Below are 27,947 nucleotides of genomic sequence, written 5' to 3'. Positions count from 1 at the left end.
TTTCCTGCTTTGTCAAAGATTAGTTGGCCATACTTTTGTGGGCCCAGTTCTGGAGTCTCTATTCTATTCATTGGTCTATGTGTCTGTTTTTGTGCCAGTACATGCTGTCATGATGATTACAGCTTGGTAGTAGAGGCTAAAGTCTGGGGTTGTGATGCCTCCTGCTTTGGTCTTCTTCAAAATTACTTTGGCTATTCGGGGTCTTTTGTGGTTCCATACAAATTTTAGGATTGCTGGGGCACCTGGGTGGCTCAGTCGGTTGAGCGTCAGACTTTGGCTCAGGTCATGATCTCGGTGTCCGTGAGTTTGAGCCCCTCATCGGGCTCTGTGCTGACAGCTCAGAGCCTGGAGCCTGCTTCGGATTCTGTCTCTGTCTCTGTCTCTGTCTCTGTCTCTCTCTCTCTCTCTCTCTCTCTCTCTCTTTCTCTCTCTCTCTTTCTCTTTCTTTCTCTCTCTCTCTCTTTCTCTCTCTTTCTCTCTCTCTCTCTCTCTCTCTCTCTCTTTCTGTCAAAAATGAATAAACTTTAAAAATTAAAAACAAATTTTAGGATTGCTTGTTCTAGCTTTGAGAAGAATGCTGGTGCAATTTTGATTGGGATTGCATTGAATGTGTAGATTGCTTTGGGTAGTATTGACATTTTAACAATACTTATTCTTCCAATCCATGAGCATGGAATGTTTTCCATTTCTTTGTATCTTCTTCAGTTTCCTTCATAAGCTTTCTGTAGTTTTCAGCATACAGATCTTTTACATCTTTGGATAGGTTTATTCCTAGGTATTATATTTGTTACTCAAAGTTTCTTCAGTTGGAACTTTAATGTATAACAAAGGGAGTTATTAATATGAGCAAATTGTTGACATTGTTTTGCATTTTAAAATTAATTTTATTTTTAATAATTTAATAAATTAATTGTCTTTTTATTATACATACATTTTTTTTAAATTTTATTTTTAAGCACTCTCTATACCCAGTGTGGGGCTCGAACTCACAACCATGAAATCAAGAGTCTTATAATAGGGGCACCTGGGTCTCTCAGTCAGTTAAGCAATCTGACTCTTGATTTTGGCTCAGGTCATAATCTCTCAGTTTGTGGGTTCAAGCCCCACATCAGGGTCTGCACTTACTGAACAGGGCCTGCTTGGAATTCTGACTCCCTCTCTGTCTGCCCCTCCTCACTTGCTCTTTATCTCTCTCTCAAAATAAATTTTAAAAAAAGAGTCTTATAATAGATTTTGATAGTAATGAAACATATGACACTAATTCTGTAATGTTTTATTTTTATATTTATATTTATATTATATTATATATATTATATATTTTATAATATATATTATATTTATATTTATTTTAAAACATAGACTCTTCTTGTCCATGTGTTATTGTTATTTGTTCATTTATTTTCTTAGATTCCTCTAAAGTTAATTGTGTGGAAGAGTATGTATGAATGATCTCATGTTTTACAAAATCTCAAACTATAATGACAAGGATTGGGGGGAAATGGTGTTCACAGAATAGGTTGTTTAAACCTTATGCAGATGAGGACAAACCTAAGTAATAATCTTATAACATTTTATTTCTTTCTTTTTAAATGTTTATTTATTTATTTTGAGAGAGAAAGAGTGTGTGAGCGCCAGCAGGGAAGGGGCAGAGAGAGAGAATCCCAAGCAGGCTCCTCACTGTCAGCGCAGAGCCTGACAGGGGGCTTGACCTCACAAACCATGAGATCATGACCTGAGCTGAAATCAGAGTTGGACACTTACCTGACTGAGCTATCCAGCACTCTTGTAACAGTTTATTTCTAATAAAGTTAGTTAAATATAGTACTTTGCATTTAAGAAAAAGGGGAAAGTTGCTTGAAAAATAAGAATGTGTAAGGAAGAATTGAGATTCTGAATTGAGGAATCAAAGCAAAAGAAGATTGGGGCAGTCTAATCAATATGAACTTATAAGTCAGCATGTGGTCACATTAGAAACTAAGAGAAGAAAGTGAAATGGATGAGTATTGTATCTAGTACGATGTTCAGCTTTATTCGTGTACGTAGCATTCAACTACTTCATAGTGGGTAGTGCAAAAAAAAAAAAAAAAAGACATGTGAACCAGCATTACTTCTATGTTATATACTAACATCATTCACCTATGTTTCCAAGTCCCTTCAAGCCTATTTGAGTTATAGAAAACAATATTGTTTCAGAATAGGATGTGTAGTCAAACTGCCCTTCAGAAAAGGCAGGTTTTTTTTCTCTTACGATTAGTGTTTATGTATGTCTTAATTTTGCTTTGTTAACCCCAGTGTCATAAATTTTTTTTAACTTTAACAATCTGATCAACCAAAATATTAGAATATATTTAAATGTTGTGTTTGCTGAATAATAGTGAAATAGAACTTTTTTCAGAGTTTTTCTCATATATATATATTTTTAAACAAATTTTTTAATGTTATTTTTGAGAAGGAGCAAGCAGGGGAGGGGCAGAGAGAGGGAGACACAGAATCTGAAGCAGGCTCCAGGCTCAGAGCTGTCAGCACAGAGCCCAATGTGAGACTCAAACCCATGAACCATGAGGTCGTGACCTGAGCTGAAGTCACATGCTCAACCGACTGAGCCTCCTGGCAGGTGCCCCTCTGCAATTAATTAATCTTGAATAATTTAGGAAAGAAATGGTTCTTGAAAATGTTGTATTATTTCCTTTCTGGTTGGAAAAGTAGTGAGAAAAAAGAATGTTATTGTGATTGTATTTGTAATCTTTTAATCCAAGATACAATATTTTTAAAGCAGTATCCATTTACCTAAGTGAGTATTCTTTGGGGAAATATTTTAATTCCAAGTTATAATGTCAAACCAATAATGATAGAAAATTATATTAAAGTACTTATTTTCATGAATTTTGTTTCCCTGGTGTGTTTATTGTGATTTGAGATGTGTCTTTTGGTTAGACATGAAGTCTGAAGCTTGGTTCTATTTTATTTAGTCTGTTTTTATCAGTATTAATATTATAAGCAGTGTTTTTGTCAGGGAAAATGATTTTACTCTTTACCCAGAGAAATATATTTGATAAATAACATAAGTTATCATTATGCCATGAAGAGTTTGAAAACAGTAGTAATGCTCAGGGTACCTGGCTGGCTCAGTCAGTAAGGTATGGAACTCTTGATTTTGGGGTTGTGAGTTCGAACCCCATGTTGGGCATAGAGTTTACTAAAGAAAAAGTAAAATAAAAAAAATTTTTTTAAGAAAGAGAAACAGTAATGCTCAATTCAGCATATTTTATTTATACAGATTAATTGGATACATTTTTAACTATAAAGAATTAACCAAAACTATGGCAACCTTTTCTGAATTGGGGTTCTGTTAAGTGTTCAGTTTAAGTTTTACTTTTTTTCTTTTGTATTGATAATTTTTGGTGAAAGCCTTCAGACCAAAGTCAGTTTTGCAAATCAGAATGTGTCAAAATTAGCTAATGAAGGGCATAATTTAAAATGTTCAGTGGAATACTGAAGTTAGAACATTCACTGTAGTTAGAACATTTCTCACTTTAAATGATATTTATAGGTAACATTTGAGTTCCCCAGAATTATGGATTGTCATATATTTGAACAGAGGTGATGTTTTTTAAGTAAACAGTAAATGAACTTTGAAATTCATTCAGTGATGAAGATCTATATAATGAAAATAATATTAGAATGTTGTTTCACATTATCATATTTCAGTTGGTACAAAACTGGGAAGTCATTAAGACCACAGAAACATCATAGAACTATAACTATACATGAAATTAAAATGTCTTAAGACTTTTTAAAAATTTAGAATGTTTTCACTGCTTTATAGTTTCTGGCAATATATACTTCTCTTAAATTAATTTTAACCATTTCCTTTGTAGTTACTAATGAATTAAATAATGGTAAATAGTACCAAGTGGAAGGTTCAAGGGGAGATTCCTAAACTTTTGGATTGGTCTGTAATAACTCTGCTTACAGTGGCAGAAAGCTTCAAGGTAGATTTTTGAGGATGATTCTTCTCTCCCCTGTCCCCCACCCTCTCTCAGTTAAAACTCAAGGATCAAGCTACATAAAGGTTATTTTTTTTTTTTCCCCCAAGTGTAATTTGGGAGAGAGTAAGAGCAGTAGAGGGTTAGGGGTAAAGAGAGAGAGGGGAAGAGAGAATATCCCAAGCAGGTTCCATGCTGTGAATGTGGAACCCAACCTGGTTGCCAGTTCCACAATCTGTGAGATTAGGACCTGAGCCACCGAAACCAAGAGTTGGACACTTAACTGACTGAGCCACCCAGGTGCCCAGGGATTAGTTGTTGTTGTTTTTTTTTTAATGTTTGTTTGTTTATTTATTTATTTTGAGAGAAAGTGAGAGTGATGGGAGGAGGAGCAGAGAGAGAGGGAAAGAGAGAATCCCAATCAGGCTCGGTGCTGTCAGTGCAGATCCCTGCAGGCTGAGTCCCACGAATCCTGAGATCATTGACCTGAGCTGAAATCAAGAGTAGGAAGCTTAATCAACTGAGCCACCCAGGTGCGCCATACGGGTTTTATAGATAAAGGTAAATTATGTTATTGTTGCAGAAGTCCAAATATAGTTGTTGTATTTTTTTTTTTTAACATTCATTCACTTCATAAAATTGCTTTTCAGAAACAAGGAGCCATGAGATGTGGTAAATACAGGCACACATCAGAGATATTGCAGGTTTGGTTCCAGACCACTGCAATAAACTGAATATTACAATAAAGCAAGTCAAGTGATTTTTATGGTTTCCCAGTGCATATAAAAGTTATGTTTACACTATACTGTAATCTATTTAAAGTGTGTAATAGCATTATGTCTAAAAAAAGCCAACATACATAGCTTAATTAAAAAATATTTTGCTAAAAATTGCTAGCCATCATGTTCACTTCTGGCTGGTTGTAATCTTTTTGCTTGTGGAAGGTCTAGCCCCAGTTTTGTTGGCTGCTGACTGAGCACAGTGGTAGCTGTTGAAGGTTGGGGTGGCTGTGGCAATTTCTTTAAATAAGACAGCAGTGACTTTTGCCATATTGATTGGCTGTGTTTTATCACTAATTTCTCTGTAGCATGTAATGCTGTTGGATAGTATTTTACCCACAGTAAAACTTCTTTCAAAATTGGAATCAGTCCTCTCAAACCCTGCAGCTGCTTTATCAATTAAGTTTATATAATATTCTGAATCCTTTTTTGTCATTTCAACAGTCGTCAGAGCTTCTTTACCAAAAGTAGGTCCCTCTCAAGAAATCTCCTCATTCATTCAAGTTTTATCATGAAATTACAGTAATTCAGTCACATCTTCAAGTTTCACTTCTAATTCTAGTTTTCTTGGTATTTCTGCCACATCCGTAGTTACTTCTGTCACCGAAGTCTTGAACCCCTCAAATTTATCCGTGAGAATTAGGATCAGCTTCTTTTGAATTTCTGTGGATGTTGATATTTTGACCTCTTGCCATAAATCACGAATGTTCTTCATGGCATCTAGAAAGGTGAATGCTTTCCAGAAGGTTTTCCATTTACTTTGTCTAGATTCACCAAAGCAATCACTACCTATGGCAGCTATAGCCTTACAAGATCTATTTCTCAAAGAATAAGATTTCAAAGCTGAAATGACTCCTTGATCTATGTGTTGCAGAATAGACGTTGTATTCGCAAACATGAAAACAACATTAACGTATATCTCCATCAGATCTCTTGGGTAGCCAGGTGCGTTATCAGGGAGCAGTAATATTTTGAAAGAAATCTTTTTTCTCAGCCGTAGTTTTCAACAATGCACTTAAAATAACAGTAGACCGTGTAAACCTGTGTGCTGTCATCCAGGCTTTGTTCCATTTATGGAACATAAGCATGGTAGATTTAATGTAATCCTTAAGGACCTAGAATTTTCAGAATGGTAAATGAGCATTGGCTTTAATTTAAAGTCATCAGCAAGATGCCTGGGTGGCTCAGTTGGTTAAGTGTCTGACTTAGCTCAGGTCATGATCTTGAGGTTTGTGAGTTCAAGCCCTGTGTCAGGCTCTGTGCTGACAGCTTGGAACCTGGAGCCTGCCTCCTTCAGATTCTGTCTCCCTCTCTCTCTGTACCTCCTCTGTTCTCTCTCTCTCTCTCTCTCTCAAGAATAAATAAATATTTAAAATAAATACATAAAGTCACCAGCTGCATTAGCCCCTAACAAGAGTCAGCCCGTTCTTGGAACATTTGAAGTCAGGCATTGACTTCTCTCTAGCTATGAAAGTTCTAGATGGGATCTCCAATAGATTTTCACCTACATTGAAAATCTGTTGTTTATTGTAGCACCTTCATTCATTATCTTTTAACAAAGTCTTCTGGATAACTTGCTGCAGCTTCTACATCAGCACTTGTTGCTTCACCTTACACGGTTATGTTATGGAGAGGGTTTCTCCCCTTAAAGCTCATGAACCATCCTCTGCTAGCTTTAAACTTTTCTTCTGCAACTTCCTCACCTCTCTCAGCCTTCAGGGAATTGAAGAGAGTTAGGACCATGCCCTGGATTAGGTTTTAGTTGAAGAGAATGTTGTGGCTGGTTTGACCTTCTGTCCAAACTACTAAAACTTTTCCCATATCAGCAATAAGACTATTTTGCTGTCTTAATCATTCGTGTTTTCACTGGAGTAGCACTTTTTTTTAAAGTTTATTTATTTTGAAGAGGGGGGGGAGCAGGGGAGGGGCAGAGAGAGAGGGAGAGAAAGAGAATCCCAAGCAGCCTCTGTGCTATGAGCACAGAGCCTGACACAGGGCTCAATTCCATGAACTGTGAGATCATGACCTGACCTGCAATCAAGAGTTGGACGCTTAATGGACTGAGCCACTGAGGCGCCCCTAGAGTAGCACTTTAAATTTCCTTCAGAATTTGTCCTTTGCATTCACAACTTGGCTAATTGTTTGGCATAAGAGGCTACCTTTCAGCCTGTCTCAGTTTTCGTCATGCCTTCCTCACTAAGCTTAATCATTTCTGGCTTTTGATTTGAAGTGAGAGATGTGTGACCTCTTTTCACTTGAACCTTAGAGGCCATTGTAGGGTTATTAATTGGCCTGATTTCAGTATCGTTGTGTCTTAGGGAATATGGAGGCCACAGGAGAAGGAAAGAAAAAGGGAGTGGCTGGTTGGTGGAACAGTCAGAACACACGCATTTATCAATTGCATCCGCTGTCAAAATGGGCATGGTTCATGGTGCCATAAAAGTTACAATAGTAACATCAAAGATCACTGAACACAGATCACCATAACAAATATAATATTAATGAAAAATAAATATTCTGAGAATTACCAAAATGTTTTGCAGAGACACGAGGTGAGCAAATGCTGTTGGAAAATTACACCAATGTGGACTTAGTCAAGACAGGGCTATCACAGAGCTTCAATTAAAAAAAAAAAAAAAAAAAAAAACAGTATTCCTGAAGCACAATAAAATGAGGCATGCATGTAAAACAATCTAGAAAGATTAGTAGGTTATTTTAACCTGGACAATGTCAGAAAGGAGGTTTTCTAGAAGGGTGATAACGTTTATTTTCATAGTAATGTATTGACAAGATTGTTAAGACTATGGCAAAAAGGCTTTAGAAGAAAGAAACAGTATAAACGTAAGCCCTTAAGATAAGTAGAAGAAAGAGTCTACTTTTTGTTTTATGTGCTTGTAATCATAACCTAAGCCCCACTTACGGATTCATTGCTGACCTCAGGTTTGCTCACTGATTTCTACAAGAAGTCAATGCCTTTGATTGTGTTTGGCAAGAATTTATTAAGGCCACCCAAGCTATTTGCAACAGGTCATTGCTTCTAATGCTTGCTTTTTTAGAAGTGAGGCTTAATTTTCATTGAAGTCTGTTTTCTCAAAAAAGAAATCACACAAATTAAGGATCAGGGTTCAGTGAATTATATATTTCTGATTCATGTACCAGCTTATTTCTGATTCATGTACATTGTGGTCTTGCATAGTGTTTCTGTTATTTTGTTTTTGTTTTTTGTTTGTTTTTGGTTTTTTCATGTTGATATATGTCTCCAACATTCCTGACTCTAAAATATTGATATTTTAGGGCACCTGGGTGGCCGAACATTCGACTCAGCTCAGGTCATGATCTCCTGGTTTGTGAGTTCAAGCCCCACATCAGGCTTACTGCTGTCAGTGCACAGAGACAGTTCAGATCCTCTGTCCCCTTCTCTCTGCCCCTCCCCCACTTGCACTCACTCTCAAAACTAAATATTTAAAATATTGATGTTTTATTTATATACAGGTAATCAAGTAGCTCCTAAATTATTATAATTTAAACTTCTACCTAAAGCTTATAATTTTAGTAACGATAATAAATCCCAAAGACTTAATGTCTTATCATATAATGTGTTGTAAAGAGTTTAGTCACCAAAATTGATTCACATTTATGTTTTGGAAACATTTTAGAAGTAACAGCATTATTTTTATTCAGCAGAAAATACCAGGTAAACTATTTGAAAGCAATTGATCATTTCTCTCAGAAGTATATGGAGACAATTTTGTGGCAAGATGAAGTAACATTTTCTTCCTCTTCAGCCCTAATGGTTTTCTTTTTCAGAGTATCCTATAGTTAGTGCTTGGAGGACATAAAAGAAACAAAGAATTTTTCTCCATATATGTATCCCTCTTTGGGTCCTCCCCTCCTCTGTGTTTTGTTTTGTTTTGTTTTGTTTTGTTTTGTTTTGTTTTTCAGTGAGTATCTGTGTTCCTTATAAATAAGACCATATAAATAAGATTAAGTTAATCTCCCCATACAGAAACAGTTATATTACCTCCTCATTGAGAAAACACTCAGTTTTCAATGTTTATTTTTTTTTAACGTTTCCTCATTTTTGAGAAACAGAGAGCGCAGTTGTGGGGGGGAGTGCAGAGAGAGAGCGGGAGACACAGAATCCAAAGCAGGCTCCAGGTTCTGAGGTGTTAGCCCAAAGCCTGATGCAGGGCTTGAACTCACAAACCACAAGATCATGACCTGAGCCAAAGTCAGTTGCCTAACTGACTAAGCCGCCCAGGCACCCTCAATCTTTTTTTTTTTTTAATAAAGATTTTTTCCTTTATTTTGAGAGAGACAGAGACAGCACGAGTGGGGGAGGGACAAAGAGGGAGGGAGAGAGAATCCCAAGCACACTCTGTGCTGTCAGCACAGAGCCTGACGTGGGACTTGAACTCAAAAAATTGTGAGATCATGACCTGAGCTGAAACCAAGAGTTGGATGCTTAACCAACTGAGCCACCAAAGTGCCCCCAATCTTTTCTCTTTTTTAATGCATATTTATTTTTGAAAGAGAGAGAGAACAGGGAATGTGTGCTGCACACACAAGCAGGGGAGAAGCAGAGAGAGAGGGAGACAGAGGATCTGAAGCAGGCTGTGTGCTACTAACACAGAGCCCGATGTGGGGTTTGAACTCCCAAACCGTGAGATCACGACCTGAGTTGGATGCTTAATCCAACTGAGCCACCCAGGCACATCTCAGTTTTCAATCTTAACTTCTAACCAGAGATTTAAAAAATGTATACCTCATACGTTTATAGTCCTGTAAACTACCATTGTGATTACAATTTCTTATTTTATGAAAAGGATGAAACATTTAGCTCTAGGGTCCTATGCAGTTAGTAGAACCTTCTGGATATTAGATAATTTGTTATTCTCTTGTGATTAAGTGATGATGCTGTGAAATGGATGGAATTGAAAACATGAAAAATGTGGGGGAAACCACAGAGGTGTTTTCATTTTATGCCAGGACAAACTTAAAATGACTTCCTATTGACATGCTGGATATCGTCTTAAATGACTAGAAGGCATCACTTACCTTTAGGCCACAATGTCTGATGAAGATACTTATAGAAAAGTTAGTTTCGAGAAGAAACATATAATACACCAAAATATTTCTAATTTTCTGTAAGTTGTTGACTGAAATTGGTTTGTTTGGATCAGTGTAGGGTGAAAGCTGTTCATCATTTTTTTTTGTTTTTGTTTCTAAATAAAAATAAAACTAATGCTGAGAATATTGTTTAAAAAACATATATTTAAAAGTTATCAAATATTGAAATGTTGGGGACTGCTGTTTGTCTTGATACAACAGAATCATTTTTAGCCAATAAAAATACACCTAAATGTCACAAACTTTCTGAACGTTACTCCCATTTCCAGAACTGTTTTCCCATTGGTGGTATTAATTGAAAATAGAATTTAGGAGTGCTTGGGTGGCTCAGTCAGTTAAGCATTAGACTTTGGCTGAGGTCATGATCTCCCAGTCAGTGGGTTTGAGGCCTGTGTCTGGCTCAGAGCCTAGAGCCTGCTTAAGATTCTGTGTCTCCCTCTCTGTCTGCCCTTCCCCCACTCATGCTCTGTATCTCTCTCTTTCTCAAAAATAAACATTTATTTTTAAATTAAAAAAGAAAAGGAACTAGAAGTTAATTGTAGTGACGGTTTACCTCATTTTTTTGAGAAATTAATAGAAATTAGATTTTTTGATTTCAGGACAAAATTTAGAATGAACGTATCACATTATTTCCTTGATTATATGAGTGAAGAAAGAATTGTGTGGATAATAGAAAACATTAGTCCATTCTCTCTGTCATTTGAATCTTTATGATTTTAGTTTTTTTAATGTTTATTTATTTTTGAGAGAGCCTGTGCAAGCTCACAAGCGGAGGAGGGGCAGAGAGAGAGGAAAACACAGAATTGGAAGCCTGATGTGGGGCTTGAACCCTGAACTGTGAGATCATGACCTGAGCCAAAGTCAGACACTCAACCAACTGAGCCACCCCAGCGCCCCTATGATTTTGTTTTTGAAAGATAGATATTATGTTTATTTGATTTAAATCATAGTCTAGATTCTAGGCTTCTGAATTAACCAAAATCAACCAGGAATTATGAAAATATGTATACACAGGACTTAATTATCTATGGATTTTAATTATGTAAAACTTTTGAATCTGTATGTCTTAACATATATGTACAGAAATTTAAAAATCTCTGGTATTCTTTTTTTTTTTTTTTTTCAACGTTTATTTATTTTTGGGACAGAGAGAGACAGAGCATGAACGGGGGAGGGGCAGAGAGAGAGGGAGACACAGAATCGGAAACAGGATCCAGGCTCTGAGCCATCAGCCCAGAGCCCAACGCGGGGCTCGAACTCACGGACCGTGAGATCATGACCTGGCTGAAGTCGGACGCTCTGCGCCACCCAGGCGCCCCACAAAAATCTCTGGTATTCTTAACAAATCAGACATGTGAAGCATAGGATTAATGTTGGAACACTATCTTTAGGAAAATTTTCTCTTTTCAATGCACATACCTGTTTTTACCCTCCTGTGAAGTCCACAGATGTGGATGGTACCAATCTTTGTATTTAATGAGTATAATTCTCATTGTCCTAAGAGAATTAAACTTTATCTTTCAAAGTAGGTGATTTTTCTACTCTGAAACCAGATATGTTATTATATTTGGAACACTAAACATGGCACAGGAATATATCAGAGAAACTTCATTTATTTGTGAAAGCCTTAAAAAATGACTTACCTCAGTATATTTTTTCTTTTATTAATGAGAAGGATTTGGTCATTGAGTTATTTTCCTGTGCTCGTGTGTGTGTGTGTGTGTGTGTGTGTGTGTGTGTGTGTGTGTGTGTAAAATGGAGCCATTTATGGAAATAGAGTTTACAGTCAATTTACCATCAAATTGCATTGCCTTGATTAGAAGTTTCTAATCTTGCTTTGTACCAGTAATTTATTCTTATTTTAAATCCTGGGTAGGCAGACTACTACCACATGCCAAATCCATCCAGACACCTGTTTCTATAAGGCCTTTTCTTTTCTTTCCTTTTTCTTTTCTTTTTTTGCTGGTAAAATATTTAGGTCTTTTACATTTTTAAACAGGAAAGGAGTGAAAGGAAGAATAATATGTCATGGCATGTGAATGTTCTGTGACATTCAAGCTTCACAGAATGTCAGTAAATAAAGGTATTAGAAAACAGCCTTACTCTTTCATTTGTGTATTGTTTATGGTATTGTTAGGCAGCTTGTGGTGCTACAGTAGTAGAGTGGAGTCCTTGCATTGGAGATAGTATGACCCTCAAAGCCTAATCTACTTTTACTCTCTGGCCAAGTTAGGAAAAGTTTGCCAACGCTTGGTTTAAATCATGAAAATATGTGGAAGCTTTCATTGATAGATGTAGTTAAACTGCAGATGGTTTAGGCAACTCTGCTTTTTCTTTTTTAAGATCTTTGTAGTAGTTCTCAGACTAAGTAGATTTCCTGTTCCAGTAAATCCTTACTAACAAAGTGGATTCTTTTATAAGTTATACAAGAATTGTTGCGATAGCAGTGGATGTCACTCTTGACCTATGTGGACTTAACATTCATGTTTTTTAACTGTTGGCTAGCAACCCCAGGGATCTAAGGACTGGCAATTATTTGTAGTTTTGCTGAAACATGAATTTAAATGATGACTGTGGGAAAATGGCATGGCAATGAATGTTCAGTTACTTTACCTGACATTCAACATACAGGTAGTTGCTTTTATGAATAACTCTTATAAAATACAATCAAGTGTCATTTTTTTTTTATGGGGAAGTGTGTGTAATATGGGATTTAAGAGGTTACAAAGGTCAAGGATTTTATTGTAGGGGAAAAAGTCATTCCATTACTAAGCCACATATCAGTATCAGTTTGAAAGCAGGTATTAGGTCATTCTGTAACAGAAATTGTCCAAAGGGAGAGAAACTTAGTTTCGTGATATTGTATTCTAAAATGAAAGTGCTATTCTAGACATCAGTTAGGACTTTAGAGCAAATCTGTTATAATTAAGCCAATCCGCTCAGTCACCTAGATAGAAACTAACAGCTGGTATATTCTCTGATCCAAGCCTCTGTTGGCTGTTCTGTCAGTAGTTCCATCCAGAGTGTATGTGACATAAAGAAAATATTTGTTGAATCAGTAAGGAGCACTGTGTTATGGTAAGATAAATCATTTCCTTATTATCTTAGAAAATTTGTTAACATATATTTTGAACACTGTCATAATATTCCTGTTCTTAAACCTAGTCAGGCATATCTGAATATCTTAGTCCTGTGATCTTATTTTTTATGCTATTATAATTATAATTATAACAATATAAATTAAATATAAATTATAATTTTTTTCCTTTGAACTGGAATGAAGTAGAGAATTGGTTCAAAAATAAGGGTAGTACAGTAGTCTTAATGTCAAAGTACAGATTCTAACCTGATTTTAAAATTTTTTATATTTTGAGGAATTCTTTTTTTAAAAAAAATATTCCATCATATTCTTCTCTGCACAAGAAAAAAAAATCTGGTTTTTTTTATTACCTCAAATAGTAATTTAGGGCAGTGTTTACCTAGAAATATACCATTTCAGAGTCTGTAGGTCATGATGAAGTCATATTGCCAAAATATTCTCTTTTATGCTTTCTGATTATAAGACTGCATCAATTTGGGGCACCTGGGTGGCTCAGTCGGTTAAGCGTCCGACTTCAGCTCAGGTCATGATCTTACACTCCGTGAGTTCACACCCCGCATCGGGCTCTGTGCTGACAGCTCGGAGCCTGGAGCCTGCTTCGGATTCTGTGACTCCTTCTCTCTGTGCTCCTCCGCCTCTCACTCTCTGTCTCTCTCTCAAAAATAAATAAACATTAAAAAAAAAATTAAAAAAAAAAAGACTGCATCAGTTTAACATCCAAAGTCTCCCCTCTTAGATAAGTGTTAGACTGTTGCTACCTATGAATTTCACATAACTAATTTGAGGGGGGTTACAGAAAGATAACTTCCACCTGACTCTGTTTCTGACTTCATAAGATAAAGTTGCCTTTTACTTCTTACATATAATGTGAAGAAATATATCAAATTTTGAAACGCAGTTATAGTAAACAGTCTTATTCATTCCTTTTCATTGTACTAACTCAGGGGAGAAAGAGTAGGTGAAAAGAGCCTGAGCTCTCTAGAGTTACAGAAGTAGATTAAAATGCTATATCTCTCCATCATATCCTGATTATATGACCATGGACCTCTCTGGGTATATAACATGTAAATGGGCATAATAATTTAGACCTCAGAAAAGTGTTGTAAAAGTTGATTTGTATGGAAAGCACCTAGTATGGTAGCATGGTATCTGCCATGGTAAACATGCAATCATGTTAGCTGTTGTTATTTATAGTAAGGTACCCCACTGATGTTTAATTAGAGCAAGCTTCTGCTCTCTTTGCAAACAGAGGAACAGCACACAAATGAACCGTAAAGGTCCAGAACCTAATCACTTAAGGCATTGTTTAGAACTTTCCTATGTTTTCTATATAAGCTTCTAGTTAAAACAAATCTTGTTGACCTGGTTAAGTCATTTGCTGGAGGTTATAATTCGTAGAATAATATATTGGATAAAATTTATGGAGGAGAGGAGATTCACAGAGGGTGCTGTTGCTTCACTCTCTGGGTGATTTGTTTTGGGGAAATTAAAGAATACATATTATTTTAGTTAGTCAATATAAAAATTATGTGTGTAGGTAACTTAATTACTAAAAAGTGAAGTACTGTGTAATTTTTTAAAATCTCATACCAACTCAGGGCACAGCTGAAGTTCTTTATTAATCAGTTGTATTCCAAAAGATTCTGAATAGTCATATTAATAATTAATACTAATTACAGATCCTTAGTTTCAGTTCTCTGCGAGTTTGCCTTATAGACTGTATCTGATTTTTAGCACTTTGACAAAATTGTTCAAGCCAATAAATGGAAAAAAAAAAACACCTTGTTTGACTACCTGGTAGTGGCTCTTGTAAGATTTGATTCTTTATCCTTTAAAACGGGAATGATGACTACAACAGAAATACCTGTAACTTAGCACAATTCAAAAAAGAGTACTCCAGCAACAATAGGACTGTCATAACTGGACAGTATGTTGGGATAATTTTCTTGGATTTTAACTAATTTAGTAATACATGTCATCCAATACCATGGATAATTAAGAATTAGATGTTTTAAGAAAGCTAATTGTAGTTATTTTTAAAAAAATCTTATTGTAAAAACACATTCATTAAGATGGAAAGAGGCAGATATTAGTGACTGCTTTACAGATGAGGAAATTGGTCCATAGAAATTTGATCTATAAGGTCATTTCAGTAAATAGATTCAAGTTATCAGTTTTTAATGGTGTGTTTTTCTCACTAGAAATGGGTCATTGTTGAGGAGATATTTGTATGTTTAATGATCCTGGAAATATAGCCTGTTATCTTAATGTTTTAAATAAAATATAAATAAATGTTGAGCAAATTATATATCCCAGTAGGTGTTTTTTTTTTTTTTTTTTTTAAGTAAACTCTACACCTAATGTGGGGCTTGAACTCATGACCCCGAGATCAAGAGGCACATGCTGTACTGACTGAGCCAGCCTGGCCCCCCTATGCCTAGTAGTTTTAAACTGTGAAGTTTCATGGGTTTCTTTCTTTTTTTTTTTTTTAAATGTTTCTTTATTTTTGAAAGAGAGAGAGAGAGACAGCATGAGCAGGGGAAGGAAGGACAGAGAGAGAGGGAGACACAGAATCGGAAGCAGGCTTGAGGCTCTGAGCTGTCAGCACAGAGCCTGACTGGGTGGGGTGAGGGGGCTCGAACTCACAAACTGCCAGATCATGACCTGAGCCAAAGTCAGATGCTCAACCAACTGAGCCACCCAGGCACCCCTCTTTTCTTTTTAAATGTTTATTTACTTATTTTTGAGAGAGAGAAAGAGAAGGAGACACAGAATCCTTAGCAGTCTTCAGGTTCTGAGCTGTCAGCACAGAGCCCAACACGGGGCTGAAACTCATGAACTGTGAGATCATCACCTAAGCTGAAGTCAGATGCTTAACTGACTAAGCCACCCCAGCGCCCAAAACCGTGAAGTTTCAATACAGGAAACTGGTTTTTTAGACCATACCCATGACTGTCTGTGAAGTATTGCCAGTGTTGCTTTAACAGCAGTTTATACCCCTTCTACCCCAAAGTATGAAAGATTGGAAGTAGTAGACCATAGCAAACTTAAAATAAGTCAGCAGTGGGGCATCTGAGTGGCTCAGTTGGTTACGCGTCTGACCGGCTCAGGTCAAGATCTTACGGTTCATGAGTTCAAGCCCCACGTCAGGCTCCGTGCTGACAGCTCAGAGCCTGGAGCCTCCTTCAGATTCTGTGTCTCCTTCTGTCTGAACCTCCCCTGCTTGCACTCTGTCTCTTGTTCTGTCTCAAAAATAAATAAACATTAAAAATTAAAAAAGAAGAAGTCAGCAGTGACACCCAGGTGATTGTGTAGTGTTTTTCTAGACAAGTGCCCATCTTTTTTCCAATTAAATGTCTAGAATAAGGGAAGAGTGGTTATAATAAAGACAGGTGTTTAGAGAAGATTCGCAGCTGTGGAAACAAAACCAGAATGCACATGTTTGAAGAACTATAAGGTAGGGAAGTGATTAGACTTGTTTGTTGACTTCGAAGAGTTAGGCTTGGATCTGTGAGTGGAAGTTAAAGTAAGGAAGACTTTGAAAGAACTTGATAGTTGTCAGAGCTATCTGGAAATGGTAATGGTTTTCCTTGGGAGATAGAATGTTTCCTTTGTTTTGTTGTCATAGAATAGACTCTCACCTGGTGTGCATTAAGAGGTTTAGAGTCTGAACTTTTCCATGGTATTTTCTGTTCCTAAAATAAAGAGGGTAAGTAAGTGTGCAGTGTATTATTAAAGGAGTGTGGAAAAAAGGGATTGCTAGAAAGTTTCTTTACAAAAAAGACCTGTCATGGACATTCCACCCCCTCCCCCAAAATGACAGATTTTATCTACATTTTGTATGATACTTTTCCACTCTAGTATTTCCTTCTGTAAAGTAGCATTTCAGTTTATTTGCGAAGGAATATAGTTGATAACTTTGAAGGCCTGTATTTCTTCCTCTTGGTTGGTATTCACTAGGTATAAATGAAATATCAGAGTATTTGCTACACTATTATTGCAAAAATACATACATGATAGCCCCTTAAGGTCATGAGGAGATGAGAAGAAAAAGCTTTATTTAGATAAACTTTAGACTAGAAGACTGAAGTATGACCTGCTTGATTAGGGGTCCTTCTTTGTACTCTTCAGCTACTTTTTGACTTTTCCAAATTGCCACATTATTTTTATTCACCAGATAGAATTCCCTTCACTCTGCTCCCTTCTGTTCACTGGTTTCCATGATCTGCCAGTCCACTTTTATAAGGGCCGCCAATTGACAGTGCTGCTTTGTTGTTCTTCCCAGCTCTACTCTAGGGCTCCTGCCGCTGACCTCAAATGCAGGAGCAGCAGAGGTGCTTTGAGAGAGAGAGAACAGAATGTCAAAGAGTCCAGCGGGGGACCAACAGATTGTGGGAAACCATGTGACTGTGTGATTCACATCTCCAAGGAGAGAGAACCGGTTGTTTCTGTGTCTAGATCCACCCTGTTATGAGGATAATACCATCAATAATGTAATTTTAATTGCCTGGATGCTTTGACACTGGGTTGAAAAAATAAAACTTTTAGCAGTGAAGTTACTGGTCAGATGAGTTTGAGTAGAACTGAATTTGATGGCATTTAAATCAAGAGAGTGGATAATGACTTTTGTAGTTTAAAACATTTTAGGCATTATGGGAAGAGGGTAATTCATCTATGTATATATGTATGTATTGTCACTAAAATATTCAACTCGATTCTTTTGCTACCAGCCTTAGATGACCTGATGCTATTTGGTTTGTATATTGCTTCTCATCCTGAAACCCTTAAAAATGTGACTTATCTAAGGCCACACTTAAAGTTAGAAAAAAATTAGTAAATTTCAAATTTTGTCTAGGATTGTTGTCAAGGATCAAATCTTACATAGGTTAATTTCTTATGCTCTGCTGTTATGTAATTGCTAATGAACTATAACTTATGAATTTGTGTTTTTACATACATTTAGATGAAGGAATTTTCTTCAATCCTTAGAAAATATAGGAGGGAGAGTTCGTAATATTAACGTTAGGACAGCGTAACATGGACCTTTCTTTTAATCTGTAATTCTAGGACGACATAGACAGCCTAAACCCAGTTCTCAGGGACAACCCGCAACTTCAGGAAGAAGTGAAAGTCTGGGTAAAGGAACAAAAGGTTCAGGAGATTTTTATGCAAGGTAACTATTTTGAAGTTCTGCATTAATTTTTTTTTGGAACTGGGCAGTTTTTCATGTTTGGTTTTGGTTGTTCAATTACATGCAATATAAATAGAAGACCCAGTTTAATATTTTGAGTTCTGTCCAGTCGAGGGAAAATAGCAAAATCATAATTTCAGTAGAAAGCTCATAACTTCACCAGCTTACTAGCTCATCTGAGTTAAATGACTGGCATGAAATTATAACCACACAGGTGTTTTGTTGATAGGAAAATTTCCATATTACAGAATACAGTTAGGTGTGTCCTTCCTGGAGAAGGAAGCATTGTTTGAGTAAAGGATTGCCCAAAGCCACAAATGATTTCCTTTGAAGAATGCTGTTAGTATCTGATAAAAGTGGCCTATTTCAGTTCACCTTCCTCAGCAATGACCATCATACTAGTTTTAGTTTTGTTTCTTTTTTTAGTAAGTTATAAATTTGTCTATAACATGTGACTTTCAAACCAGTGGGGTTTTATAATTCTTAGTGGTTTCTTTTTCTATTTGTAAAATCATATAAGCTTTTTGTGACATTGGATTGAAACTAGGACAGTATGGCATGAAGTATTGATATTTTGTTGAATGGTTTTAAAAAGGAATTTTTGTCTTTAAATACCCATATTTATCTCAACCCTCAACTTCCATGTCATTTAACTTCAGTTATAATAGAGATCATCTCTAAGGTGTGGCTACTCTGCTTTGTATGGGTACTTATAGAGCAGATCACCTATGTATTAAATTCTTCTTAGGCTAAATATTCTTTAAAACTTTCTATAGAGAATATGAAAAATGCATAGAAATAGTATATTTCAGCGAACTTCCATGTGCCTATCTTCCAGCCCTAACAGCTATAAAACCTTGGTTGGTCCTGCCCCATCCACGCTCCTGTTTCCTTCCATCAAATTCAGTCATCGCCGAATTTTTTAAACAAAGCCAGCATACCATTATTATGCCCCCCCCAAATTAATAGTTCTTTAATACTAAATACTGGATACTCAAGTTCAAATTTTCACTTATTTCGTAAATGTCTCAAATGACTTTTAACAGGTTTGATTGATTTTTATTGTTATTTTATTTATTTATGTATTTTAAATCAGGGGATCCAAAAAAATGTCCACAATTTAATGGGTTGATGTGTCCGATCTCTTTTCCTCTTTTCCTTGCAATTTATTGAAGATGCCAGGCTAATATATTTTAGCAACTTTTGTTTTCTTACCCTATTTATAGAGGTGAAAAATTGAGGCAGTATAGTCCCTGTTCAACCTAAGCAGAATTATTTGAGGCTGACTCTAAATTGTGTTTTGTGGTAGGAATAAGACAGTTAAAAATTGAAAATTGTGCTAATAGAAATTGAAAATTGATCATACTTATTCTGTAAGCTGTTGCTATATTACATTCTTAGAGTCTTATTCTTCCACAGTTAGAAAAGACTAGAGTTTGTATAATCGATTATCATGGCTCCGAATATATTTAATTTATAGGTCAAGTGGAACATTTTCTATACATTTGTTAATTGACTTATATTTCAGGCCAACATTAGCATAGTTTTGTTTTGAAACTGGCAAATAAATATTAAACCATTAATTGATATGTTAAATGGCTTATAACTGTATGCCCAGGAATTAAAAATCAATTCATTCCTAGATCTCTCACCTAAAAGTTTTATTTAACCTGTCAACTTCATATTCTTAATTTTTATAAGAGGCAAAATAATGAGAATTAAAGAAGATTAAGCACTTACACATTTTGAAAGCGTTTGTAAATTGTCCATGTATAATGCTGTCATCAAGGTGTATCAGTTTCCATCCGATCCCTCACAGTTCTTGTTAAACTTTTAAATATTTGATACCATTTTAGTACCTGAATTGAAGAAATTTTTATCTCCCATTATTCTCTTCTGTGGACTGACTTTTGTTTTAATAGGTAAATGTGAATATATGCAGATATATATTATTATTATTTAATCCTTCCCTTTAAAAAGTGAGTTTAATCTAAAAGTACACCATAGTTCTTTATTTAGAATGCCTTTTAGTGCCATATTTATAATTCACTTAATAATCTCTGTATGTTGCAAGACTTTGGCAGCTTTTTCTAGCTGTCAACAGAAAAATTAAAATTTGTAGTTGTTATGTAGAGTTTTGGCAACTAGAAAACTCAAGATAATGGAATCCCAAATTACCTTTTCATTTCAGCCACGTAGTCCTGTACCCCACACCTATTAAGTAGCTTTGTAGCCTTATGACTTTCTAGTCGACTATAACTTTACATTTTATATTGTCCTTTTATTAACTCATGATGCCAAAATAAGTATTTTATTTCCATTGAGTTAGAACATATATGTGTTGGAGAGTGTGTTTAATGATAACTTCACAGTGATCTGGCGCTAAGGTATATGTAGTCACTTCTAATACATTTTTTAAAAACCAATATTTGAAAATGATATTGCTCATCTATCACAAAGCTCCTGTTTCTCCTAAAAGGTATTCTTCAATGAAAATGTCTCCATTTAAAATACCCCTATTTCTTGTGTGTGTGTGTGTGTGTGTTTTTTTAAGGTCCTTATTCCTTAAATGGATACAGAGTGAGAGTATATAGACAAGACTCTGCCACCCAGTGGTTTACTGGCATAATTACTCATCATGATCTCTTCACTCGCACCATGATCGTTATGAATGATCAGGTAACTAGTCCAGTTAATAATACTTTCGAAGAGAGATACTTACAATTCAGATAGTCCATGCCTCCCAAAAAATGGCTCAATAAGTTTGCAGTAAATAATTTTCATCTCTTAAATTTTTTCTGTAGTAATATACTTCTAATAAGTTTAAGTGTATCTGATGTTTATTAGAGGTCACTTTAGGTCATAGTTGAGATAGTGATACCAAATTTATTTCAACATTGATCAAATAAGTCTCTGAAATAGAAGCATCAAACTCTTTTGAGTATTCTTTTTTTTTTAATCCTTTCATCAGCTAATATTTTCTTTCTTAAAATCTGTTTTTCTATCTCCAGTAATAAATGTATTTCCCAAATGATTGCTTTTCACTAATGAAAACTAATGTACACCATTGTAGTTCTTTTCAAGTCAAGTTTCATAGTTGGTATGCTCCCTTAAGTATTAAGGATATAAATTTCATATGAAGTTTTTTAAATTTTTTTATCTTATTATTTTTTTAATGTTTATTTATTTTTAAGAGAGAGAGAGAGACAGTGCGAGTGGGAGATGGGCAGAGAGAGAGGGAGACATAGAAACAGAAGCAGGTTCCAGGCTCTGAGCTGTCAGCACGGAGCCTGACGCGGGGCTCAAACCCACGGACCGCGAGATCATGACCTGAGCCAAAGTCGGACGCTTAACCGACTGAGCCACCCAGGCACCCCTCATATGAAGTTTTAAAGAACAGTCTGAAAGTCTTGATTTCAAATCTTTCAAAGCTGTAGCTTAAAAAAAAAAAATATTTACACCTTGCAACCTGAGTGGATTGTGGAGGGTTTCTGAATAATTGAGTACCCCTTTAGAAACAGTTCAAATGCTTTGCTTAAAATTTTAGCCAAATTGCTGAATAAATTATATTGGTTAATTGTATTTATTTGTTTTTCCTAAAATGGTGGCAAACCTTCATTTCTTAATGGAACATAGAATTGCCTTTAGTTTTTAAAATAGTTACTTCTTTAACATGTCTTTTTAAAAAATTATTACCATTTGTATTCATTTACACAATTTTTGTCATTTTCTTCTTAAGTTCTACTTTCCTAGTTTTATTTTATAGCTGCTTTTTGGAAATTCCTTTTTTTTTTCATTAAAAAATTTATTTTAATGTTTATTTATTTTTGAGAGAGAGAGACAGAGCGCGAGCAGGGGAGGGGCAGAGAGAAGGGGAGACACAGAATCTGAAGCAGGCTCTAGGCTCCTAGCTGTCAGTGCAGAGCCCGATGTGAGGCTCAAACTCACAGACCTGAGCTGAAGTCAGACGCTTAACCGATTGAGCCACTCAGGTACCCCTTAACTTTTAAAATTTTTAAAAGTTTATTTATTTATTTTGAGAGCAACAGAGGGAGTGGGGGAGGGGTAGAGAAAGAGGGAGACAGAGAAATTCTAAGCAGGCTCCGCGCTGACAACACAGAGCCCAGTGCAGGGCTTGAACCCATAAAACCATGAGATGGTGACCTGAGATGAAACCAAGAGGCAGATTCCCAACCAACTGAGCTATCCAGGCGCCCCTAGAAATTCCTATTTTTAAAATACATTTTATGACTTGGCATTATACTCCTAATTGATTCTTAGCCTTGCTTTTTTTAAGATATACTTGCAATAAATATATTTGCTTTTAAATTTTTGGTTAGCAGAAGAAACAGTAGGTTTCAGAATGTTAAACAAGCTAATATGTTTGATGACTAAAACTGATTTATTGCAAGTCTGACAGTATCTTATGAATTAAGTATCCCAAACTGATTTTTAAACATTTTCTATTCAGTAGTTATACCTAATATTATATCGACTAGCTGATTGGATTTAATTTTTGTTCTTGTTTTGTGTTGTGGATTAGGTACTAGAACCACAGAATGTCGATCCTTCTATGGTTCAAATGACCTTTCTAGATGATGTTGTTCACTCTTTGTTAAAAGGTGAAAATATTGGCATCACATCACGGCGAAGGTCTCGCGCCAGTCAAAATAGCAACGCTGTTCACGTATGTATGTTGTTAATGATGTATTATTATATACATATTTTTCCTTAGATTACTTAGGATCAGGTAATAAATAATCATTGCTCAATCGGTTATTTTTAGGGTCATTATACACGTGCCCAAGCAAATAGTCCCAGACCAGCAATGAACTCCCAAGCTGCTGTACCAAAACAGAATACACACCAGCAACAGCAACAAAGAAATATTCGTCCAAGTAAGAGGAAGGGCTCAGATAGCAGTATACCAGATGAAGAGAAGATGAAGGAGGAAAAGTATGAGTATATAGCACGAGGAGGTAGGACTCAATTTTTTTAAGGGAATGAGAACAAATAAAACAAAAATACACTTAAAAGGTATTTATTTAATATTTTAGTTATGCAAAATAAAACTGTTCCTTTTTTTTTATCTTACAGAAAATGCTAAAGGGAAAAACAAACAGTTGATGAATAAAAGAAGGAAACCTGAGGAAGATGAAAAGAAACTAAATATGAAAAGACTACGAACCGACAATGTTTCAGACTTTTCTGAGAGCAGTGACTCAGAAAATTCAAATAAGAGAATAATAAATAATTCCTCAGAGCAGAAGCCAGAGAATGAGTTGAAAAATAAAAACACTTCAAAGGTAAATGGAGAAGAAGGAAAATCCCAGAATAATGAGAAGGTAGGAGAAGAGACACTAATAATAGACAGCCAGCCTCCCTGGGATCAAATACAGGAAGATAAAAAACATGAAGAAGCAGAGAAGCAGAAGTCTGTTGACACTCAGCTTCAAGACAAAATGATTATTCGTTCATCAGAGCAGGCCACACTTTCTGATCATAATCCTAACGATTTACTTCTTCAAGAATGCAATATGGAAAAAACACATACAGTGGAATCATTACCAAAGGAGAAATTTGTGTCCAGACCACCCACACCAAAATGTGTTATTGATATTACGAATGACACTAATTCAGAAAAGGTGGCTCAGGAAACCTCCAGTACCTTTGGCCTTCAAACACTTCAGAAAATGGATCCTAATGTTAGTGATTCAAAACATTCTATTGCAAATGCAAAATACTTGGAAACAGCAAAACAAGATTCCGACCAGAGCTGGGTCAGTGATGTAGTTAAAGTAGATTTAACCCAATCAAATGTTAGGAGTGCTTCCTCAGGAAATGATCACCTGAATATGGAAAAAGAGAAAAACCAGTATGTCTCTTATATGTCTTCTCTGAGTGCAGTTTCTGTCACAGAAGATAAGCTGCATAAGCGAAGCCCACCCCCAGAGACAGTAAAATCTAAACTTAATACTTCAGTAGATATTCACAAGACAAAGTCAAATCCCTCACCTGAAGTTCTTAAACCTAAAATTACCCATTCTCCTGATTCTGTAAAGTCTAAGGCCAATTATGTGAACAGCCAAGCTGCTGGTGAGAGAAGACTGGCAAACAAGATAGAACATGAGTTATCAAGATGCAATTTTCATTCAGTTCCTACTCGAGGCAGTACCTTAGAAGCTACAAAGAGCCCTCTTATCATTGATAAAAATGAGCATTTCACAGTTTACAGAGATCCTGCACTTGTTGGGTCAGAAACAGGAACTAATCACATTTCACCTTTCTTAAACCAGCATCCCTTTCCTCTTCATTCTTCATCCCATAGAACCTGTTTAAATCCAGGTACCCATCACCCTGCCTTAACTCCTGCACCTCACTTACTTGCGGGATCATCTAGTCAAACTCCAATACCTACCATTAACACTCACCCTCTGACTAGTGGTCCACACCATTCTGTTCATCACCCTCATTTACTTCCTACTGTGTTACCTGGAGTGCCTGCTGCCTCCTTACTTGGTGGCCACCCACGACTAGAGACTGCTCACGCCAGCAGCTTGAGCCACTTAGCATTAGCACACCAGCAACAGCAACAGTTATTACAGCATCAGTCCCCTCATCTTCTTGGACAAGCCCATCCTTCTGCTTCATATAATCAGCTTGGACTTTATCCAATTATTTGGCAATATCCAAATGGAACACATGCATACTCAGGACTTGGTCTACCTTCTTCTAAGTGGGTTCACCCAGAAAATGCAGTTAATGCTGAATCTTCTTTAAGGAGGGTAAGTTACATTGTGGTTTGGCACACATCAATGTATGTGTATTAATCAACATGTATACAAGTGCGTTTCCAATATCCCATTAATTTTTTGTCTTATAAAATATGTTAGAACCTTTCAAGCACTAATTTTTCCAATCATAGTGAAACTTTTGATACTTAGTAACTTTGGAACCATGGAAGCTGATATCTCAGAAAAGCCTACATACTCTTAAAAGCCAATTTAAAGAAGTAAAACTTTTAGATTGGTTCTGACATATCTATTATGAAGAATGAATGTCTTGATAAGTTATTATGGTACATATCTATAATTATGCTCAGCTAAATTACAAGTACAATTTGTGGATTAAAATTTATGTAAAGTTATATATAAATATATTTATATATTTATAAATTTATATATTTATAAAGTTATATATAAATATATATATAATATAAATTGGATATATATCTTAAATTATTCTCAAGACAAATTTTTATGTTTCCCAGCTAGATATAATATTGATGGTATGTTACAGGCTGTGACTCTCTGAGGCTCTTATTCTCAGAAGGGTGCCTAAGTTGGAGACTTCTGGTATTTGGGAGTAAAGTTGGGACTGAAGTCCTGCCAACATCAAATGTGAGGAGTTTTGCTGAAGGTGGTGGTACAGAGAGCTCCTATTCCCTCATGGGCGAATGTGGTTTCTCTAGCCACATTGATTTTCATGCTAAGAAGTGATTGTTGAGGGCATTACCATCCACAGTATCAAAAAGAATGAGAATGGGTGTCTTAAACTCCACCAGACAACTTAGTCCTTGTCCTTGGTGCAGCTCAAGTTGCTCTTCAGCTGTCTCCCCAGAATATTTCTGAAACTTGATTGATTGATGGATTGATTGATTAAAATCAATTAACATTAAATTTACCATCCTAATCATTTTTAAGTGTACAGTTCAATTCACATTGTTGTGCAACAGATCTCTAGAACATTTTCATCTTGCAAAACTGAAACTTTATACCCATTAAACACTAATTCCCTTTCCTCTTCCCCCTATTCTTTGGCCAACCACCTTTCTACTTTGTTTCTATGATTCTGACTGCTTTAGATACTCCATTTGATGCAGTCATACAGTATTTGTCCTCTTGTGGCTTCTTTCATGTAGCATATCTTTGAAGTTCATCCATGTTGTAGCATGTAACATGATTTTCTTTTTTTAAGCTGTGTAATATTCCATTATATGTATATTCCACATTTTCTCTATGCATTTGTCAGTGGACTTATGGGTAACTTCTACCCCTTGACTATAATGGATAGTGCTGCAATGAACTTCTGTATTTTTGACATCTTTCACAAGTTAGGCAAGAGGGGGTGACGATTTGGAAGGTAATGCTAGTGAGCTTCTCACTTAGGGATAATACTGCTTATGTAGAGCCTTGGTAATAAATGCAAGGGTGGTGTTCCTCATGCCAAGTCTGTCAGAGGAATTGTTATATTCTGGGTAGCAGTGGTGACATAGATTATGGTAGTAAGTCCTTCCTTGATTCCTAAGTTGTGATTGTTTACCTTGTTGGTAAAGGGACATCAGCTAGCAGTTAGAGTTCTGACAGTTTTAAAGGATGTTTCTTGTGGTTTAATCCCATAATAAATAATCAACTCCTTTGGACTCCATTTCTGTGTGAGTTTTGGTCTTCTTTAATGAAGTCACTAGTGAACTCCACAATTTATTCTGCACCAACATCCCCACATTTGATGTTGGCAGGATCTCAATTCTAGAAGAATTTTGCTTATGTTGATCTGATCCATAAGCTTCCCATTTCCATTCTTGATGGTGCTGTTGAACTTGTGGCAGGTAGAATCTTACTGCAATGTATAAATTAAGTAGTTGAAGTCAATGAAGAGTCACTAATTACTACAGTATCCTCTTTACCATTATTGAAAGCAGGCCTGGTGACCCTAGTGCCTAATGCACCCACATTTTACTCTGACCGTTCACTCTCATGTGTCACAAATGTAGCTGCAGCTGATACTGGACAAAGACAGACTAGAACACACGGGAACTGAGAGCTGGCAAATCGTTTTGAGTCTTCCATAATTTCCCAACCCTGAAAAATCAGTCTAAGTAACTGTTAGAAGTGGCTTGGGTAGTATTTTTCTCTCAGTTGTGTCAGTCTAGCCTCCATATATATATAAGGGCATAAAATGTCTTCTTAACTGGTCACAAACTTGTTAAACTAAAAACAAGCATATCACATTTTCATTTGTTATGTAAAGTTATAAAGCAGTGAATTTAAGTAACATTTTGAACAAAAATGAAGATCTCTTAATCCTAATATTGTGAGTAGAAGTGAAGAAACAATTAGGAAATAATTTTTGTTGGTATTTTATAGTCAAAAATTTAACATTGCCATAAGTGATTGTAGCTTAAAATTTCTGCATAGTGTAAAACTGAGGCCTTTTAAAAATATCTGCATGATCTTTATGCATATGTGCATGTGTGTCTAATGTGTATATATGTATTTTTTCTGTTATGTGAGGTTTATGCTTTATAATGTATATTTTTAATCCAAGTAATTTTACAGCAGCATGTTTTTGTTAAGATATCATACTGCTTTTGCATTATCACTTTGAGATGTAAAATATACTCTCTTTGTTAAAACCAAAGGGGATTTTCCCAATATCTCAGTGAAGTATAACTCCACAAAGTATGTTCTGGAAGAATGTCAGGGTGTATGTGTGTATGTATGTCAGCATAGAACGAATTCTTACCCATGTAATTAGAGAGTTTTAAGTATCAACATAGAGATCAGTATCACCAAATATTCAGTATGAGAAAGGCAGCATATTGATATATAAAAGATTAATTTTGTTGTACTTCCACACTTCCAAGTTTAATGGTCCAACAGTGCTTATAGCTTGTAGTGGAAACAAAGTACAAGTGGCTTTCAAAATGTAATATTCTGCCAATTCTAAGTAAATTGATGCATTGGAAAAGTTTGTTATTT

General features: G+C 35.8%; 1 protein-coding gene across 9 annotated transcripts in view; it reads left to right on the top strand.

The window, feature by feature from the left end:
• JMJD1C (jumonji domain containing 1C) overlaps nt 1–27,947 on the top strand; it is a 265,588-nt gene that overhangs the window by 201,603 nt on the left and 36,038 nt on the right. For 6 of the 9 annotated variants that reach the window (XM_045040030.1, XM_045040029.1, XM_045040033.1 and 3 more), the window contains 5 exons: nt 18,063–18,168; nt 20,741–20,865; nt 22,730–22,873; nt 22,973–23,165; nt 23,284–24,971. In XM_045040030.1, the coding sequence (XP_044895965.1) occupies nt 18,063–18,168; nt 20,741–20,865; nt 22,730–22,873; nt 22,973–23,165; nt 23,284–24,971 (2,256 nt within the window). Of the gene's footprint in view, nt 1–18,062; nt 18,169–20,740; nt 20,866–22,729; nt 22,878–22,972; nt 23,166–23,283; nt 24,972–27,947 lie in introns of those variants that run through there. The other 3 variants (XM_045040031.1, XM_045040035.1, XM_045040036.1) reach the window with 3 other exon arrangements.

This window comes from Felis catus, chromosome D2 (assembly GCF_018350175.1).
Source record: "Felis catus isolate Fca126 chromosome D2, F.catus_Fca126_mat1.0, whole genome shotgun sequence".
In the NCBI taxonomy this organism is placed as follows: Eukaryota; Metazoa; Chordata; class Mammalia; order Carnivora; family Felidae; genus Felis; species Felis catus.
This window is presented reverse-complemented; position numbering and strand designations above follow the sequence as displayed.